At 48.0% G+C, this 11,305-nt stretch overlaps 1 protein-coding gene across 1 annotated transcript in view; it reads left to right on the forward strand.

The window, feature by feature from the left end:
* Positions 1–10,597, forward strand: part of LPCAT4 (lysophosphatidylcholine acyltransferase 4) — a 33,352-nt gene extending 22,755 nt beyond the window's left edge. Inside the window, exons 4-14 of the mRNA XM_080978198.1 lie at positions 1,791–1,903; positions 2,002–2,062; positions 3,329–3,387; positions 3,845–3,879; positions 4,374–4,428; positions 5,114–5,196; positions 5,982–6,107; positions 6,990–7,131; positions 8,239–8,337; positions 9,228–9,384; positions 9,981–10,597. Coding sequence (XP_080834324.1) covers positions 1,791–1,903; positions 2,002–2,062; positions 3,329–3,387; positions 3,845–3,879; positions 4,374–4,428; positions 5,114–5,196; positions 5,982–6,107; positions 6,990–7,131; positions 8,239–8,337; positions 9,228–9,384; positions 9,981–10,138 — 1,088 coding nt within the window. The 3' untranslated portion in view covers positions 10,139–10,597. The remainder of the gene's footprint in view (positions 1–1,790; positions 1,904–2,001; positions 2,063–3,328; positions 3,388–3,844; positions 3,880–4,373; positions 4,429–5,113; positions 5,197–5,981; positions 6,108–6,989; positions 7,132–8,238; positions 8,338–9,227; positions 9,385–9,980) is intronic.
* The last annotated feature ends 708 nt before the right edge of the window (positions 10,598–11,305 follow it).

Consider the following 11,305-nt stretch of genomic DNA (forward strand, 5'->3'; position numbering starts at 1 on the left):
GTAGCACCACTTTGTGAGGGGAATAGGGGGGTCTATTAGCACTTGGTAAACTACATTTCCCAGGATTCCTTGGGGAAAATAATGGCTGTTTAAAGTGGCACGATATCGTTCCAAATGTGTAGTGCAGATGGGGCCCAGGTCTTCCCATACCTAAGTCAACATTGTAAATGCTACACCCATATCGGCTCTCTCATCTCCTAGCATTTTATTACCGAGGATGGGCTGAAGCCTCGTTTTTTCATGAAATGATGTGTATGGGTTAGCAGGAATAAATCCTATGTGCCGTCCTGCCCCGTTTCATTCCTACTGAAGCAAATTTCTCCTCAGTCCAGCTAATTTGCAGTCTCATTCCTGAGATTGGGGGGAGGGGGAGCGCTTCAAATTACAAAGCATATTCAGGTGAGGTGAGGAAGGTTGGTTTGGTCTTCCCATTTCCTGTTCAGGGAAGTGTCGAGAGAAAGGCCTTTAAATGTAAACACAGCAGATACATGAATGAATGCATGTGGCTCCCCTGTAACCATTTGTTTGGCCCTCACTTTAAGATAGTTTTGTATACTCACTCATCTGATTCTCCCCAAATCTCAACTTTTTCAGGGTTTGGGGAGGGGGGTTGGCAAGGGGGTGGTTTTTACTGTTAGATAACTCCATGTTCGTGTTGAAGCTTTGATGGCAAAGACTTTAATTTCAGCAGACTGGGTGGCTTAGGAGGGAAAGGTGCTTGGGAAATCAAGAATGTCTCGTAACGTTTGTGTCAGTAAAGCACCGTATAATAATAAACAAGAGGCTGAGAAACAACGGTGGCCGGTGGACATCCCCTTCCTGCCTCGCTGGTGGGCTTTCGATGGGACCACCTCCATGAGACTCTCTCAGGTGTTGAGACCACACTGTGTGCCACCAACTTGGAAGGCTCGAAAAAGAGAATTGGACCAATTCATGGAGAAATTGGAGACCAATTCAATGGCTGCTACCCATGATGGCTGTGCTCTGCCTCCACAGTCAGAGGCAGCAGTGCTTATGAATACCATTGGCCAGCTCTCTTGGCAGTTCTGCCATTGCCAGAAGCATGGGGAGTGGCGACCTGGAGAGTCCACCAACTTCCGAGGCAGACCGTTCCACTGTTAAACAGCTCCGGCTGTCAGAAAAGTTCTTCCTGATGTTTAATCGGAATCTCCTGCCTTCTAACTTGAAGATTACTTCAACAGTAAAGTATTCACAGTGGTACCTCGGTTGTCAAACTTAATATGTTCTGGGAGTCCGTTCGACTCCCGGAACCATTCAGAAATCAAGACGCGGCTTCCGATTGGCTGCAGGAGCTTCCTGCACTCAATCGGAAGCCGCATTGGACATTCATTCGGGAACCAAGGTACCACTGTACTGGGATGTGCTTCTTTTGTTGAATCGATACTGTTCAGGTTGGAACAAGTTTGTTTTATTGTGTGTGTAATTTTAATACATTGTTTTGCTTTTAAAGAATAAATATATGACTGTGTCACCATGACCTCCCCTGGGACCTAGTGGCTAAGGGTGGACCAGAGATCTTAAATAAGTTGATTAAAATAAAACAAGACTTCTGGGGAAGCTGGGCAGCTCTGCTAAACGGGCCTTTGGTCTGATCCAGCTCGGCTCTTCATATGAAGCAGTCATTCAGATCGCCACAGCGATTTCAGATTTAGGGAAAGCTTCCTTAGGCCCATTACCAGGATTGAGGTGTCTGGCGATGACCCAGGGATGCCCCTAAGTCCACCCTGCTCTTCTGAATCCCGTTTCTCTTTCTCTTCCACCCCCACCAGCCCTGCTGAGGTTTAACCAGGCCATCCTGGTCTCGCGTCACGATCCGGCTTCTCGCAAGAAGGTAGTGGAGGAAGTGAAGAAACGGGCAACTTCCCAGGGGAAATGGCCGCAAGTAAGGTTTTTACAGGAGCTGCAGTTTGCATTCCTGAGTTACCGGTTTGGGTCCCTGAGTAAGATAATCCACTTTATTTCACCTTCTCTTGTTTGCAGGTACTTTTTTTCCCAGAGGGAACCTGCTCAAACAAGAAAGCCTTACTGAAGTTTAAACCAGGTAAGAGGCTGTGGGGAGTTGAGCGGATGAGCCTATGAACAGAAGTGGGTGCAGGGCATTTTAGCTGAGGTAGGAACTCTACTCCTCTCCATAGCTGTCAACTTTTCCCTTTTCTTGCGAGGAATCCTATTCAGAATAAGGGAATTTCCCTTTTAAAAAGGGAAACGTTGACAGCTATGCTCCTCTCATTCACACTGGGCAGACAATTCAGCAAAAATGGGGGCACAGCCTGGGTTTACCTTCAGCCACCCATAGGATGACTTGCTGTTATTTTCATTGATTATACAGTGGTACCTCGGGTTAAGTACTTAATTCGTTCCGGAGGTCCGTTCTTAACCTGAAACTGTTCTTAACCTGAAGCACCACTTTAGCTAATGGGGCCTCCTGCTGCTGCCACGCCGCTGGAACACAATTTCTGTTCTCATCCTGAAGCAAAGTTCTTAACCCAAGGTACTATTTCTGGGTTAGCGGAGTCTGTAACCTGAAGCGTATGTAACCCGAGGTACCACTGTAGTTTGTTGTTGTTTAGTTGTTTAGTCGTGTCCGACTCTTTGTGACCCCATGGACCAGAGCACTCCTGTCTTCCACTGCCTCCCGCAGTTTGGTCAAGCTCATGGTTTTTGTCCATGGAGTTTTCTTGGCAGTTTAGCAATTCTTTATTGTACAGTCGTACCTAGGAAGTTCGACTTCCAAAACGTTTGGAAACCAAAGCGCAGCTTCTGAAAAGGCTGCAGGAAGATCCTGCAGCCAATCAGAAGCTGTGGAATCTGCGCCAGATGTTCAGCTTCCGAAAATCGTTTGAAAACTGGAACACTCACTTCCGGGTTTCAATTGTTTGGGAGGCAGTCTGTTCGGGAGCCAAGGCATTTGAAATCCAAGGTACGACTGTAATCTTAAATGTAAACTGTGTAAGTGTAAATAATAATTTAATTTGCAGACATTTACGTGTTAAGTGTAAATAATAATTTAATTTGTAGACATTTAAGTTTTCTCTTTACTATTATATTCCAATGGATTATTTAATATTGCTTTATTTTAAGTTGTTTATTTTTAAGTTACGTTTTTATTATAGATATTTTTCCAGTATTGGGTCAGATTGCTATTAGGTGTGTGGCCTTTGCTATCTATTTTGCTGTTTCTTCAGCTCGCAAAACCGCCTTGTGTATAGCAATTCAGAAAGGCGGTACACAGATTAAAAGTGACATGAAAAGAATGAAACGAAGGACACAAGAGCAAGTCTTGAGGGTGTGTGTTCTTCATCCTCAGGTGCCTTCATATCTGGTGTCCCCATCCAGCCAGTCCTCATTCGATACCCAAACTCTCTGGTGAGTCTACAAGAACATTAGGAAAGGGCGGGTAGAACATCTGATTGGCTTGAGGAATAATGATAGTATGTATGTATGTATGTATGTATGTATGTATGTATACATACCCTGCCCATCTGGCTGGGTTTCCCCAGCCACTCTGGGTGGCTCCCAACAGAATATTAACAAGATGATCAAACATCAAACAGCTTCCATTACTGACATCTTCAGGTAGGGCTAGGAAATATTCCCCGTCTGAAACCTTGGAGAACCACTATCAGTTGGTGCTAAGCTATATAGACCCCATGTTTTGGCTTTGCATCGTTCCATTTCTGATGTTCCTAAAGGTACTGATGGTGAGGCAGCTGAAGAGGCTGTATTTCAGTTCCTCCGCACATGCGTACAGCTGTGCACCTGAATTCGATGCCATGACAAACCTCCCTAAATATTATTTTAAAAGTGCTTCTTTTCTTTATAGGATTCGACGACATGGGCATGGAGAGGACCTGGAGTGTGAGTAATTGACATGGGGGCGTCAAATCTGGAATAATAATATAATAATAATTTATTATTTACCGTATTTTTTGCTCTATAAGACTCACTTTTTCCCTCCTAAAAAGTAAGGGGAAATGTGTGTGCGTCTTATGGAGTGAATGCAGGCTGTGCAGCTATCCCAGAAGCCAGAACAGCAAGAGGGATTGCTGCTTTCACTGCGCAGCGATCCCTCTTGCTGTTCTGGCTTCTGAGATTCAGAATATTTTTTTTCTTGTTTTCCTCCTCCAAAAACTAGGTGCGTCTTGTGGTCTTGTGCATCTTATAGAGCGAAAAATATGGTATACCCCACCCATCTGGCTGGGCTTCCCCAGCCACTCTGGGCGGCTTCCAGAAAAATATTAAAATACTGGAACATTGTGTGCACTGATGTGTGGGGTGGAGTATGCTTGTTCTGCAGGCCGGTGGGGGCTTGGTTTGTAGCCAAGCGTCACCTTCCACTTTTGTCCTTTCAGGTTAAAAGTCATCTGGTTAACAGCATCTCAGCCCTGCACAACAGTGGAAGTAGAGGTAAGGAAATGTCTCTTTTTCCTTCTCTTTTTTTGCAACACAGTGCCCCCTACTGTGCCATGCTTCCTAAGTCCCAGATTGCCCGAACTCTTTAGGATTCAGAGTCAGAATCCATAAATTCAGATTCAGTTAGCTACCCACTCCACTTTTTGAAGGGAGTAGTTTTTCAACACTCCTCATCCCCACCACTAACATGGTATAACTCTTTTATCATACACAATTATGGGAATTTCTGGGAAATTTGAAGCCGTAGAGAGGGAGAAATGTTTTGCTGCTGTTTTTTTCCTAGAGAAAACAGGGGGGAACTTTTGAGGGGAACTGAAATAGATGCAATACTCATTTGCCAAAGGTGAACTCATTTTACTACTTTAACTGCATAGAATGCACTATTTAGCAGCGGAGATGGCATGCAATGTACAGAGCAATCGTAAGGATGTTTACTCAGAGACAAGGCCCACTTTTTAGTGGAGCTCACTCCTAAGTAAAGGCTCCCTGAAATTTCTCTCCTACTGGAAAAATGGGGGTGGGAAGTCCTAGCAGAGTGGGCAAAGAAAGTAGGGGGAAAGCTGTGATTTTTTTCCTTCCTAGGAGGTTTCGTGGACCATCACAACTCTTAATCGCATATCAGACCCACAGCAAGCCATCTCTCCCTGATCACACTCATAATTCTTCCTGTCATTTTCAGTTCCTCCCAGTTTATCAGCCCAGCGCTGAGGAGGCTGTAAACCCCACACTGTACGCTAACAATGTGCAGAAAGTGATGGCCAAGTGAGTATGGAGAGGGAGCGGGTCTTAGTAGTTTGGGGGAGTGAGGGACTTTGGTAGGCTGGGCATGGGGCGGAATTCTGTTTAAAGTCCTTGCTTCCCCCTCAAAGAATTCTGGGAAGTGAAGGTGACCCTTCAACAATTCACAGCACCCTTAACAGTTCCCAGAAATCTTTGGAATTACAGTTGCCAGGAATCTTTGAGGGGAAGCGATGTGCTTTCTGTGTATGGCACAGATACGACCAAAGAGGCCCAGAAACGGGGAGGAGAGGCAGTGGCTGTGTGGAAGAGATGAGGCGAAAAAGCTGGACCCAGGCCCCAAATCAAGGGTACTCCCCCCCCCCACTACAGCCCCACAGGTTGCACGAACACGATCAAAAGTCCTCCATTCCACTTTTTCACACTGTGGAAACTTCTGCTGCTTGAAAGGTGTCAGAAGCAGCCACAGGGACTGTGAGCATTTAAACCTGAGGAAAATGGGGAATGTGGTAGCTGTAGTCAGAACAAGAAGAAGTAGCAGGTAAAATAAAGAGAAAGAGAGAGGCTTTTCTGCTAGCAGGAAAAACCCCATCACCCCTAGGCAGCTGGTTCAAGTCCCTGGTGGTTAATGTCTGGGGGAGACGATCAGGATGTTTGTGGGCAGGAAGTGTGACTGCAGCATTGGCCCTTGACGCAAGCTGATGGGAAACCCCTCCTCTTATCAGGCGAGGCCTCAATTTGCTACTTAGACCTTTCCCCCCCTCTCTTCTCCTTTGCCTCTTGCCCCTTCTCCCTTTTTTTTTGGCTAGAGCCCTGGGAATCCCAGCTACAGATTGCGAGTTTGTGGGCAACCTTCCAGTCACCGTCGTGGGGCGCTTGAGAGTGGCCCTGGAACCACGCATCTGGGAGTTGGGCAAAGCGCTTCGGAAGGCCAGGTGAGAGACCACATTTGTGTGCAGGAAGGTTGCAGGTTCAACTCCAAGCATCCCCAGTTAGAAGGATCAGGAAGTAGGGGCTGAGAGAGATCTTGGCTTGAGATCCTGGGAAGCCACTGTGAGCCAAAGAACACTGGTCTAGATGAGTCTGTTCTCTCTAAAAAAAAAGGAACGGGGGGGGGGGGGCTGGGAACACACAGGAAGCAAAGGAAGATGCCTCATATCAGACTCTTGGTCCATCTACCTCAGTGTTGTTTACACTGACTGGCAGAGCTCCCCAGTCTCTCCCAGCCCTGTCTGCAGATGCTGGGAATTGAACCCAGAACCTTCTATGTGCAAAGCAGATGTTCTGCCGCAGAGCAAGGGGCGTATGGCACTGGCAGGAGAAAGCCACTAGTTCAAGAGTGCATGAGAGGGTCCCACATCAGGGCCAGCCACAGCATGATGGTCGAAGCAGCGGTGGTGCGCAGGATGCCACGTTGCCATTTTCTGATGGCAGCTACGTTTCCCTTCAGTCTCCTCTCGCGACGGGCAGACATGCCCCCTCATCATCCATGGCAGAGTGAAGCATGTGGGGAAATCCAAAAGAAGGGTACAGTGGTACCTCTGGTTGCAAACGGGATCCGTTCCAGAGGCCCGTTTGCAACCTGAAAGGAATGCAACCCGCGTCTGCGCCTGCGCGGGTCGCGATTTGCCGCTTCTGCGCATGCGCGTGACGTCATTTTGCGCGTCTGCGCATTCACAAGCGGCAAAACCCGGAAGTAACCCTATGGCAACCTGAAAACACTCAGCCTGAAGCAAATGTAACATGAGGTGTGACTGTACTTGTTACGGTAAATGTGAAAACCTTGCTTTCCTTATTGGTTCCCCCCCTTCCTGCAGGTGCCCGACAGGGGGAGTCAAGGGTCATTTGGATTCCTTGCCTGCAGGTGCATCAGGACAGCTAGGGCCAAAGGAGCTGGCTCATTGGCTGGGGCTGGCCTGCCCTGAGGATGTTGAAGGGCTCTGCACCTATTTCCAACAGGTAAGTGGGAGCAGGAGGGAAAGCACAGAAGCGGCTTGTGCAATCGTAAGCCAGTATTTTAAACGCAAAATGTCCTTGAGGGTTTTGGCAGGACGGCGGTATGCAAATGTAGCAAGTACAGTGGTACCTCTGGTTAAGAACTTAATTCATTCTGGAGTTCCGTTCTTAACCTGAGGTACCACTTTAGCTAATGGGGCCTCCCGCCGCCGCCTCACGATTTCTGTTCTTATCCTGAAGCAAAGTTCTTAACCCGAGGTACTATTTCTGGGTTAGCAGAGTCTGTATCCTAAAGCGTCTGTAACCTGAAGCGTCTGTAACCCGAGGTACCACTGTAAACGTGTTGGGGTTATTGTTTTTTGTTTGTTACTATGGTATTTTTTTTCGTTTTGTTTTAATATTGTAAACCAGCCTGTGATCTTTGGATGAAGGGCAGCATCGAAATTTAATAAATAATAATGATGCATTTTATTCATTGCATTTCCCCACACACACACACACTATTTCTCCATGGAGATCAAAGTGGTTCTCCCCCTCCTTATCTAATCCCCACAACAGCCCTGTGAGGTAGGTTAGGCTGAGAGGCCATGACTGGCCCAGCGTCAGCTTCATGGCCAAGTGGGGATTTGAAACCTGGCCTCCCAGGTCCTAGTCCTAGTCCGACGCTCTAATCACCGCACCACACTGCCTTTCCAAAATAGAAAGGACATGGAAAGATGTGGTATTCAATGAATATCCTGAAACAAGGGGAGATGCTTTGTGAAAATGGCTGCAAAAATTCCAAATCACTGTTAATGTGCTCCCTGATTGACTAAGATTGGCCATTGTGATCTGCATGGGAAAAGCCGCCATTGTCTTAGCTACGTAGGCCTAACTTGCCCTCCGTTTTGCCTGCACATAGCCAAAATCTGATGGGAAACAGAATGGGGGAAATAACAGTGAAACAGGGGTGAGCTATGGCTGTGAACAGCTTCCCAAAAAAGGTGATTTTAAGGTAATCCAGCCCCCTGCCCAATGTGTCGCTACTTTTTGAGGTTAAAATTGAGCCAGGAGAACATCTGGTTCGGTGTGCAACACAATCAGTTCTCTCCTTCTTGCATCTCTTCCCAGGACGCCGATGGCAACATGGACTCCCGGGAAGTGGCCCTGGCCCTGGAGGCATTGGAAGGAGAGCACAACCCACAGGAACTGACGTTTCGTGCTTTTAAGGTAACCGCTGTGGTTGAGTTGGATGGAGAGAAAGTCAAGCTAGTGATTCGATGGAGACAGAGAAACCCAATTCTCTGCTAAACATCTAAACAATGAGTTGGACAGCGCTGGCTAGAGGGTATGGGGTGATGCCTAGCCCTTCTGGCTTGCTGCTTCCCCCCTGCATTCCACTCCCCCAGCCATTTTTCTCCTAGTGGTGGGGGGAAATGCATCTCAGCATCTTGGTTGGGGAGAAGCATCCAGGGAGGGGAGTTCTAGGGTGGTTCCGACAGGACTTCTGTCCACGTGAAGCACAAGTGGGATTGTGAGTTTAGAAAGGGGTTAATCCAAGCAATGGAAGACATGGCTGTGTGCTGCTGTGGTCTTGCGGATCAGAAGGTCGGCGGTTCAAATCCCCACGACAGGGTGAGCTCCTGTTCGGTCCCAGCTTCTGCCAACCTAGCAGTTCAAAAGCACGTCAAGTGCAAGTAGATAAATAGGTACCACTCCAGCGGGAAGGTAAATGGCATTTCCGTGTGCTGCTCTGGTTTCACCAGAAGCAGCTTAGTCATGCTGGTCACATGACCCGGAAGCTGTCTGCGGACAAACTCCGGCTCCCTCGGCCTATAGAGCGAGATGAGCGCCGCAACCCCAGTCATCCACGACTGGACCTAATGGTTAGGGGTACCTTTACCTTTAATCCGAGCGATGGAAGACATGGCTGCGTGTCTCTGTGTCGGTCTGGGTGGGCTATAGAACGAAAGGGGTGGGGATTGGGGCAAAGTGGACCAAACCAAAGGTTTAAAGGGGAGGAGTCTCTGCTGTGGCGGGAAAGAGGGCATTATATGCAATGTTGCATTCAGAGTTCATATCTCTGTTCCTGACACACACACCCCTTTCTACAACGCCAGCTCTTCACGGAGACAGACAGTGAGGCAGAGAACAGTCGGCTTTGCCAAGATGGATTCTGCGCCATTTTGCGCCTCCTGCTGGGCACACCAGGTGCAGATGGGGCCGAACTCTATAGTCGACTTTGTGGGGACCACAGCCAAGATGGACTGACCCTCGGTGAGATCCCTCATAAAAGCGGGGCATGGAAGGGAAAGGGGAGGTGTGACAGGTCTCGTATGTCGAGTACATGAAGGGCTCATTAACATCAAGTTTTGAGGAAGAAGGGCGTTGGGTTTGGGGACAGCTATGGTAAGGGGCAAAAAGTCAGGAGGTGGATAAAAGTGCAGGAAGAAGTGTCAACCCCGGGGTGTCCAACATGGCATCTGTCGCTGGCGCCCACAGAGTCATCTCCTCCCTCTCTGCTGAAATTTGTTGTGAAAGATGCATTCTGCTGTAGCTGGCAGAATAGCTGCAATGTTCATCAGATTGCCCGGGCAGGCGAGCCCACAAGAGTTTCTCAGGTTTGCAAATGGACCCATGGGTCCCAAAAGGGTGTCAGCGCCTGGTCCATACTGACGCAACTTCTGCTGCCAGGGGATTCTCCTAGGGCTACCCATACACCACTTTTACACTGATATTCCTTATTTGTGCTTTTTATCTCGTGGTTTTTTTATGTTGTGAACTGCCCCGAGATCTTTAGATGAAGGGTGGTACATAAAGCTAATCAATGAAGTAAAATATTCACCCTGCTTTCCTTTTTCTCTCTTACCCAGATGAGTTCCAAGACTTCTCTCTCCGCCACCCTGACTATGCCCGCCTCTTCAGCACGTACCTGCGCCCCCCCGTGGCGTGCACTCTGTCCAAGCCTAGCCTCCCGCCCACCTATGCTAATGGCGTTCCTGCCTCCCCTCCCAAGAGCAAGGCAGACTGAACTCCCTGAAAACTCTTTAGCCATGTGTATACAACGAAACACACACACAAACACACACAGCCATGCCACATCCTTGGCCACGCAGACCCCGCCCCTCCTGCTCGCTTGCTCGCTCTCTGCCGCCACGGTGGTTAGGCAAAGGGGGGCGGAGACACCCCCATCTCAGGGCAACCGTAACCGGGGAATCACAGCCGCAAGTTCTTTGGGGATTGGGGCTTCTCTCCGTTTATTTTAAAAGTTTTATTTTTGTTATGTTTTAATTATATCATTTTATCTTACGTTGTTGATATTCTGTTTTGTTCATTTGTCAATGGGAAGGGAAGGACGGAAGGGTGAGATACTGTTGCTTTTCGTTTTATTTTCTGTTTTGTAAAATATAAAAAGTGCTATTTTATATATAAAATAAATATCTATATCTCTATAATAAAAAAAGATATATGTATTAAGTTTTAAAACAAAGGTGGTTCCTGATTTTGTTTGTTTGCTAAGACTGGGGGAAGGAGTTTGGGCTGTGGCTGCAGAAGACCTTGAGTTTCAAGGTTTTTAGTCGAAGGTTTTAAAGTTTTTAGTTCAAACTTTGGAAGTTGCTCCATGTGGGCAAGTGGAACACAGACCCAGAACTCACTCTCTCTGCTTTCAGCCATCCCCCACCTGCCTACCTTCTTACTTACAACCAATCCAGGGGATGGCACTGCCAATCACTGCCTCAACCATTGTCCAGTGGCTGGCATAATGGGACACCATCACTGCTCACCTGATCTCTGGTTGGTCGCATCGCTACTGCATGCTAGGAGGAGCAAGGGCAGCACAGCAGCACTAGCAACCACAGCGCTGCGCAGACACGCTGGCAGAACCAATCTTGGGCTCCTGCTGGCACGTTTGCACCACGCCAACCTCCCCAACCTTCTGCCCTCCTTTACTTCCCAGTAAGCAGCAGTATTAAGCAGTGGCATCTCACCCCGCTCCCTGCTACTGCTGTAATCTCGGTATTGCCTCTGTAGAAATCAATAGGGAGGATGGGGACAAGATTAGAATTAGTCGGCTCTGCCCTGTCAATGGGTTTGGTTCCACCTCCTGTGGGTCTCCTTGCCTTCTGCCCCACCAGCCCCAGTGGCCACCAGCCTCCACTGAACTCAAGTAAGATATGCACATTACGTGCCAAGGTTG

This window comes from Podarcis pityusensis (assembly GCF_964106645.2).
Source record: "Podarcis pityusensis genome assembly, chromosome: 13".
Lineage (NCBI taxonomy): Eukaryota > Metazoa > Chordata > Lepidosauria > Squamata > Lacertidae > Podarcis > Podarcis pityusensis.